A 9,691-nucleotide genomic window follows, 5' to 3' on the forward strand; every position below is an offset into this window, starting at 1 on the left:
CAACATTACGTGTACATTTAGTTTCACTCCCCATTTGCCATGTCCAATCCCAACCCAGTCTCCTCCCCTCCCTGCCCAGTAACCCTCCCCCTGTGCCCCTCATACTTATGCACTCCTGTTTGTCCTGCATTTCCTCCGTGTGAATGTTGCCACTCTGGTGCCCCATGGTCTATTGCTCTAGGGGATGTATTTTCATAGAGTATGTGGGTGCATCACCCTGGGTTGAGTGGTCTGCATGTACATCTTGTTAACTATTGTGCTGAGAGCCAACCCCTGGGAGTGAGTTTTAGTTCAGGTGCAGAATGTATTCCAGGGCCATAATATTAGGGGTCTCACCAGACTCTATCTGACCAGTAATTCTTGGCATTATTGAGTTTTTGGATTTTGTTCCACGTTTTTCCTCCCACTCTATCCAGGATCTCCAGATTTGATCCTTTCCTGAGTGGTTGGCATTGGTAGCCGGGCAACATCTACTTCTTCTGGTCTTGAGGGCCATCGTGTCCTACAGCTGATTACCCTTGTTTTTTTGCACTCTTCTTTGCTTCCGACACTAGGAGACCATTAGCTGCATCTTAGATGGCCACTTGAAAGCTTTTAAGGCCCCAGTCGCTACTCACCAATGAAGGATGTAGAGCAATGCTTTTATGTATTTTGTTGTGCCAATTGAGTTTGGTGTCCCCCAGTACTATGGTTGTGAGATGGTAGATCTATTGGATCTCTCTCCCATAGTGTCTTGTCTTCTTTTGTTTCTGTAAGGATTGCAGGTATTTTGTATTCCTGGTATCTGCAAGATTAACCTGTTCTGAATCTATTCTTGGTCTAGAGTATACTCCTGTTCACTGACCCCTAGCTAATCCTCTCAGGTGTTTTTATGTGTTTATCTGTAGCCTGGTGTTTGGTGTTAATGGTAAGGCAGTATTATGGGCCCGTTGGTTGGTATTAACATCTGTTGTCTATCTCTGGTGTGCACAATTCAGTGTCCTACCTTTTCCTAATGTTATTATGGTGGTCATAGACTCTTTCCATATCTCCCTCCCCTTACCCACATCAGTGTGCGGGCCCCAACTAGTCTGGAATTAATTAGTTCCCTTCCCCACCCCAGTAACCTACAATGTGAGTCCCCTTTCGCAAGCAAACCCTGCTTTGTCTTTTTACAATAATGGGCTCATACAGTATTTGTCTTTCTGCGATTGACTTATTTCACTCAGCATAATGTCCTCCAGGCTCATCCACGTTGTGAGATGATTCGCGTATCCCTCATTGTTCTTTTATTCCATTGTGTGCATGCGTGTACTATAATTTGGTTATCCATTCATCCATCGATGGGCATTTAGGTTGTTTCTGTCTCTTTGCTACAGTCATTTGTTCTGTGATGAACATAGGTGTACATATGTCTGTTTGTGCGCTGTCTCTCACCTCTTTAGGATATATTCCTAGTAATGGAATTGCTAGGTCAAATGGTATTTCTCTTTTCAGTTTTTTAAGGAAACGCCATACCGTATGCCATGAGGTTGTACCATTTTACAATCCCATCAGCAGTGCACAAGAGTTCCAATCTCTCCACAACCTCCCCAGCATTTGTTATTTTCTGATCTGTTAAACTTTGCTATTATTTCTGGGGTGAGATGATATCTCATCATTGTTTTGATTTACAACTCTCTAATGACTAACGATCGTGAGCAATTTCTCCTGTTTGTTGGCCGCCAGTATATCTTTGGTGAAGTGTCTGTTCAAGTCTTTTGCCCATTTGTGAATTGGGTTATGTGTCTTTTTGATGTTGAGGTGTTGAAGTTTTCTATAGAGTTTGGAGATAAATCCTTTATTAGATATGCCATAGGCAAATATTTTCTCCCAATCTGTAGGTTCTCTTTTTACCCTTTTGACAAAGTCTTTCAATGTGCATAATGTCCTTAATTTTTAAAAGGTTGCTCAGTCATCTAGCTTCTCTTCTACCTCCTGCACATTCTGGATTATGCTTGATAAATTAGGGTCCCCAGATTTGTCCCTATTTTATCTTTGATGAATTTTGTAATTTTGGGTTTTACATTTAAGTCTTTGATCCAGCTTGAGTTTTTTTTTGTGTATGGGCTGAGGTATGGGACTTTTTTCATTTTTCTGCAAGTGGATATCCAGTTTTGCCAAAACCATTTGTTAAAGAGGCTATCTCTTCCCCATTTAATGGGTTTTGGACCTTTGTCAAAGATTAGCTGCCCATAGATGGATGCATCTATATCTGGACTTACGATTCTGTTCCATTGGTCTATCTGTCTATCATTGTACTAATACCACGCTCTTTTGACTACTGTGGCTGTATAGGAGTTCTTAAGATCTGGGAGTGTGAGACCTCCCACTTTGTTCTTCTTCTTCAGAAGTGCTCTGCTTAATCTGAGGTCTCTTTCTTTTCCATATGAAGTTAGTAATTGGTTTTTCCATGTCTTTAACAAATTTTGTTGAAATCTAGATCGGGATTGCATTAAATGTATAGATTGCTTTAGGTAGTATTGACATTTTCACAATATTCAGTCTACCTATCCATGAATAAGGTAGGTTCTTCCATTTATGTAGTGCCCTTGTTATCTCTTGTAGTAATGTTTTATAGTTTTCTTTGTATAGATCTTTTGTGTCTCTGGTAAGGTTTATTTCTAGATATTTTATCTTTTTAGTAGCTATTATAAATGGTATCATTTCCCTTATTTCTTTATCAGAGGACTTTTTGTTGGTGTAGAGGAATCCAACTGATTTTTGTATGTGACCTTTTATCCTTCCACTTTGCTGAACCTCTCTATTAGTTCCAGTAGTTTTTGTTTGTTTGTTTGTTTTTTTTTTTAATGAGTCCCTTGGGTTTTCTATGTACGGAATCATATCATCCACAAACAGAGATAGTTTTAGTTCCTCTTTGCCAATTTGTATGCCTTTTATTTCTCTTTCTTGCCTTATTGCCCTGGCCAGTGTTAAATAGAAGTGGTGATAGAGGGCATCCCTGTCTGGTTCCCGTTCATAAGGGGAATGCCTGGAGTCTTTCTCCATTAATAATGATGTTGGCCGTTGGCTTTGCATATATGCCTTTTATTATGTTGAGGAATTTCCTTTCTATCCCTATTTTGCTGAGAGTTCTGAATAGGAGCGAGTGTTAGATTTTATCAAATGGCTCTTCTGCATCAATTGATATAAATACGGTTCTTTTGTTTTGTTTATGTGGTGGATTACATTGATTTTCTGATGTTGAACCACACTTGTAAACCTGGTATAAATCCCAGTTGGTCCGGGTGTATTAATTTTTTGATATGTTGTTGGATTCTGTTGGTTAGAATTTTGTTGAAGATTTTTTCATCTATGTTCATGAGGGATATTGGTCTGTAGTTTTCCTTTCTAGTGGTGTCTTTGCCTGGTTTTGGTATTAGTGTTATGCTTGCTTCATAAAATGAGTTTGGGAGTACCCATCTTTTTCTGTGTTCTGGAATAGCTTGAGTAGCGTAGATATCAACTATTCTCTGAATATTTGGTAAAATTCCCCAGTGAAGTCATCAGAGCCAGGACTTTTCTTTGTGGGAAGTTTTTTTATGACCTGCTCAATTTCTTCTTTTGTTACAGGTCTGTTCAAGTATTCTGTCTTTGAGTGGGATAGTTTAGGCAGGTCTTGTGATTCTAGAAATGTGTCCATCTTCTAGGTTCTCAAATCTCTTGGAGTATAGTTTTTCATAATATCTGTCAGTATCTTTTTTATTTCAACTGATTCTGTTGTGATGGCACCCTTTTCATTTACAATTCTTGTGATTTGGATCTTCTCTTTCTTTTCTTTTGTTAGATTTGCCAGTGGTTTATTGATTTTGTTAATCTTTTCCAAGAACCAGCTTTTTGTTTTGTTGATTTTTCTGTATGGTTTGTTTTCTGTTTCATTTATTTCTACTCTGATCTTTATTATAATTTCCTTACTTTTAGATAGTGTAGGACTCTTTTGTTGTTGTTTTTCTAGTTGTTGGAGTTGATGAGGTTGAGTGTTGATTTTGTTTCCTTCCTCTTTTTTGGTGTATGCATTTATTGCTCTAAACTGTCCTCTGAGTACTGCTTTTGCTGTGTCCCATAGGTATTAGTATGATGTATCTTCATTCTTGTTTGTTTCTAGGAATTTTTTTATTTCAGTTTTTATTTGTTCTATTACCCAGTAGTTTTTGAGCAGTGAATCGTTCAGCTTCCACATGTTTGATGTTTTTTCCTTGATCTCCTTTTATTAATTTATAATTATATAATATTGTGGTCTGAGAAGATGTTTTATAGTATTTAAATGCTTTTAAATTTATTGAGGCTTGTTTTATGTGCTGACATATGATACGTTCTGAAGAAGGATTCACGTGCACTGGAGAAGAATGTGAATTGTGCCTTTGTTGGGTGAAATCCTCTGTGTCTATGTCTATGAGGTCAAGTTGGTTGATTGTATTGTTGAGTTCTTCTATATCTTTGTTGAGTTTTTTTTAGTTGAATTGTCTGTTTCAAGTATTTCAATAATTATTTCAACTGTATATGCTCTGAATTTGGTACAAAGTGTATATTGTTTTGGTTCTGGAATTAAGTACTGTTGACTGTTAGAAAATTTATTACTTTTCTGGGTGTGCATTATTATAGAAGACTGTATACCTGCAGCTTAAGAGGACAGAAAATATTACAGTGTACCAATTATTTCAGATATTAAGCACATGAACATGTGTTATTTATTATAAACAAGCTTCCATTTCTATTTTCACTTATTATTTTTTAATAATTGTAAATTTATAAATTTCAGATACTGATGGACCAGAGAGTAAAAGAAAGTGATCACCAGATTCTCAAGCGACGACTTCGAACAAAAATGGCTAAATAAATCTTTTATGAAGAATGTTATAATATAAACTTTATTCATAATCATTGTAACTTACATCCTGACTTTTTAAAGATAACAGTATATATTATATACATTAAATCACTCTATACATTGATTGCTGTTTTATACATAGTGTAATTTTATTTCAATAAAGAATATAACTCAATAATCAGTTTCCTTGTATATTTTTATGAGGCTTTGACAACTAACTTCTTTTTAAATTGTGTGTATTTCCCTGTTATCCATGGCATGGAATTATTGAGGATCTGAAGAAAGACGCTGTTATTCTTATTTATCTTTCTGTGCAGGGATTTTACAGGTCAGATACTTGGTTTACTTATAACATGTCTTAGAGGTTGTTTTCACTCCATTAGGATACACAGCTGATTTCACACATCTGTTTGAAGTATATTTAGATTCCATAGTGTTCGATCTAAGAAGGGCCATGCAGATGGAACAGAGAAGAAGGGCACTCAACAGATGAGTATAAAAGGAGGTGCTAAGATGGCAGAAGCATGGACCTAGCTCATCTATTGAAGCAGGAGCACAGAAGTCTCTGGAAGAAGATCAAATCGATAGAATGTTTGATGTGTAAAAATCGGTGAAGATTTAGACATTGGCTTTTGGGTATAGATTAGAAAACTATGGATTAAATTGTGTATCGTGCCCCCCCCCCCAAATATGTATTATACAACCTGTATCTGTGGATGTAATACCATTTGGAAATAGGACTTTATTTGTTATGTTAATGAAACCATACCAGTGTAGGGTATGTTTTCAGCCAATCATCTTTGAGATAGAAAAGGAAGAGACTAGGTAGATACAGAGAAGAGAGCACAAATGAAGGGGAGGATACACAGTCCACATGAAGATCACCAAGGAACCAAGGAACAGAAGCTGAGAAGAGGCAAGGAACTTTCCCTTGAGCTGACATAGAAAGGCTCCCCTAGAGCCAGGACCCTGATTTTCGACTTCTAGCCTTCTAAACAGTGAGAAAATAAATGTTTGTTAAAGTCACCTACTTGCAGAATCTCTTTTATATCACGCCAAGTAAAACTAAGAAACTAGCAAATGCAAAAACATTTTTTCAGGTATTATTAATTCTAAGAATTAAGAAGACAAAATATTGTAAAGAAGTAAATGTAATCCGAATATATTATTTGGTTTAGCAAGGTATATTTCATAATGCAAACATTGAATATTGTTTAAAAAATTGATAAATATTTAGAGACATTTGGAAAGGGATGGGATAAAAGTGGGCAGTGGTGCTGCTTGGTGTAAGACCTTATATTCCATAGTGGGGAGTCAGTGGATAATACCTAAAACAGGAGTAACACCAGTATCTTTATGTTATTTAAAGATAGGGAGTAAATTCCAAAAGAAAAGGCTAAAAGTACTGTGAGGAGTGGGAAAAATAGGGGTCAGAGGGTTCCTGTGTTTTTGGTTGTTTGTTGGTTTATTTGTTGCCTTTTTGGTAAGAAGACTTATGAGAACAATTTGGCATTTTAGGATGATATACTTCAGTAAAAATGGAAAGGTAGTATAGAAAATATGGTACCAATGTTGTTTATATAATAGTTCTTAACCTATCACTTTTTATGTCAGAAGTGAGAAGAAATTAAATCGTTATATTAAAAAGTTTATGTTGAATGTAATATGTAATTATGGTATTGTGAATTACTTAATGTGGTTCTTCTAGCCATGGTCTTTTTTACTCCCACCAGATGATTGGATGGGACTATATAAATGTGTGATGCTTGTGTCTCACCAAAGGGGTTGGATAGCTTGTTAATAATGTAAATACATAATGATGTAAAACACTCTTGTGGGGGTGGGACCATGCCAATAAGGTGTTTGGAACCGAAATGAGGTGATTGGTCAGTTTTGCCGTTTGCTAGGTTTAAAATGAACCATCCCAGAGGTGTAAAGGGGGATCTCACTACCATCAAGAAAGAGCCAGGAGTAGAGCCTGTCCTTGGACCCTAGATCCTTGCACTGGACCTCCTGGGCAGAAAGATGGTGGCAGCATAGGCAGCAGAATCAAACGACTGGCACGAGACAAAGCATTGGGCTTGCTGGCCCACAGAGGGAGAAAGCTGAGTGCCTTTGGGCAGGAGACATGGTGGTGGAATGGGCTGCACCTATCAGCAGAACTAAAAGAGCTTTGTAACACTTGCCCGAGCAGGACAGAGACCAGGCCAAGAGGTTGAGGCCAAAAAGAGTTGTAACTAAGGGCATAGTCAGGGAGAGACTGTCCTCACTGAAGAATTGTATCCTGATCATTCCTGATCCTGAATTGTAACCTGCTTTCTAATAAACCCCATCACTGTAAGTAGTCTGTGAGTTCTCTGTGGCCATTGCAACGAATTATGAAACCCAACAGAGAAGTAGTGAGTGCCGCGGGGGGGGACACTTGGTATTAGAATTGGTTTAAAGTTTGGAAGGTGGCAGCATATCTGACCCCTACCTCATGGGCATCAACCTTGGGGTTGTGCTGCTGCTGATGATTCTGTCTCCCACTCATGAAGTTAAAGGAGGTCAGAAGATGCCACCCCCATATGCTTTTTTGCAATAATTTATGAAGCATTCTGAAATCTTGTCATACCAAGTGTTTTGGAGAGGGAACAATCTGATTATCTGCCCATGTTTTCTGTTGGGTGATTCAATGAACTATACACCTAGGTAGTAATTAAGGCATTAAACTGATTCCGACTTAGAGTGATCCTACACTAAGGGTTTCCAAGGCTGTAATCTTTACAGAAACAGACTACCACATCTTTCTCTCATGGAGCAGCTGGTGGGTTCAAACTGCTGACCTTTCGGTCCACAGCCGAGTGCTTAACCACTGTGCCACTAGGGCTCCTTAAAGCATTAGTGGATTGAAATTATGTTTAATGAATGGAAACTTGTAGAACATTTAAATAGAATTTTAGGAAGACATTAAAACAGAATAGAAACATTTTAAGACAACCATTTTAATGGAGGTATTGGACAATAGGTACCAGTAAACTGATCTTTGAGAGAAGAGAAAATCCTGACATCAACCCCACCATTGTTCGTGTTCTCTTCCTGTGGACAGTTTCCCAACTATAGCAGTGAGCTGGAGCCTCAACAGAATAGAGATCCGACTGGTATGGAGACAAAGATAAAAGTTTTGGGCCATTTAAATGGCTTGATTTTATAGGGACAGGATACCAGGGTGGAGAGCTGTGCACGAGTTACTCAAAAGTGTGCTATGATTTTCTGAAAAGTTTTGCTTAAGAAGGCCTATGCATAAAAGGAGACTGTACAAGACTTACCAGAAAGCTGCTGCTAGAGGGTTGAGAATGAAACCAATATGATAGATGTTGAGTATTATTGGGAGATCTTTGAGTTCTGTTTTTGCTAGGGTGGAGACCAGAAAGTCCACAACTTACCAGTAAGAACTTCATCCTAAAGAAAAGACTAAAATTGAGCCTCAGAAAGATCCACAAGGGAGATAGAGTTTAGAGGCTGAATTCTGACAAATTGACTTGAAAAACACCTTGGGCATCTCATAGATCCACACCAACAAGGTACAAAACCAAGGCTACACAAGTTGAAAGTTACTGGCCAGTGATCAAAATGCCTACTAGAAGAAAAAAATAAACCCTTCAAAGGAAGACAACCCTTTACACGCAAGAGAGCCAGGTTTGATTCCTGGCCAGTACACCTCCTGTACAGCCAACACATGCCCTAATCCAATGTAAAGGGAGTTTCCTGGGGGTGTGGGCTGCATCACCTTTTTTCATACAAGAGATAAAAGGAGACAGAAGTGAGCAGAGAGGAACTTGACTGCCACCAAGAAAGAAGAGCCAGGAGTGAATCATATCCGTGGTCCCTGTGCTGAGAACCTCCTGGACCCATGGGACAATTAATGCCAAGACTCAAGTAGATCTCCAAGGAATACCAGGCCCACAGATACTGAAAGGAAACAACAAACTTTGTCTAGAGCCAACAAAGAAAGAAAGCCTTCCCCTGGAATCAAAACTCTGAATTCAGAATTCTAGCCTCCTAAAATGTGAGAGAAAAAATTTCTGTTTGTTAAAGCCATCATGATATTTTTGTTATAGCAGCACTAGATGACTAAGACAGTCCTTATGGATTCCAAAAGCCTTGTTCATCAGCTGATCCAACTCTGCAAGTTTTCATATTCACAGCCGCATATACTGAATGTTTTCACCGACGCCAATTTCCTTTCATCTTAGCCAGGAGAAACAGGTGAACGTAATGTTCTGATTCCGTTAACCTACCACATCAACCTGTGCTTCACATCTTGACTGCCTGGCTTCCCTATTCTTGACCTTCCTCCCATCACTCTTTTGAAGTAAAACAGAAGCATTACTACACCTGTAAATTGCAGTGATTGCAGTTTAATGAGGATCAGCACATTCATTACTCTCTACATATTTTGTAAAGCATAGAGTCTGTTAATGTATCCACTTTGGCCAAATTCTAAAGAATGACCAGACTGGGCACTAGACTGGCATTTTTCTTATAGATGTATATGTAATTATATATCATTTAATTGTGTAATCTTTCCTTAGATGACTTTTTAAATTTATTTGAGCACGAATCATCAAGAATGACCATTAATAACACCCACAAGTTACTCTGGAAGTAAAATGTTAAAAAGAAGTTAAAATTGATTTTTAAAATACTTAACAGAAAATAAGGGAGCTCTAGTAGTGTAGTGCCTAAGGCACTTGACTGCTAACCAGAAGGTTGGCGGTTCAAACCCACCAGCCACTCCTCAGAAGGAAGGTTGACTTTCATAGAGATACTGTCCCGGAAACCCAAGGACGGGTCACTATGAAT

At 38.2% G+C, this 9,691-nt stretch overlaps 1 protein-coding gene across 1 annotated transcript in view; it reads left to right on the forward strand.

Moving 5' to 3' along the window:
* KIF20B (kinesin family member 20B) overlaps nucleotides 1-4,855 on the forward strand; it is a 100,191-nt gene extending 95,336 nt beyond the window's left edge. Inside the window, exon 31 of the mRNA XM_042781415.1 lies at nucleotides 4,778-4,855. Coding sequence (XP_042637349.1) covers nucleotides 4,778-4,855 — 78 coding nt within the window. The remainder of the gene's footprint in view (nucleotides 1-4,777) is intronic.
* Nucleotides 4,856-9,691: the final 4,836 nt, after the last annotated feature.

Source organism: Orycteropus afer, unplaced genomic scaffold (assembly GCF_000298275.1).
Source record: "Orycteropus afer afer isolate SDZICR_OR568_19922 unplaced genomic scaffold, OryAfe1.0 scaffold00118, whole genome shotgun sequence".
NCBI lineage: Eukaryota > Metazoa > Chordata > Mammalia > Tubulidentata > Orycteropodidae > Orycteropus > Orycteropus afer.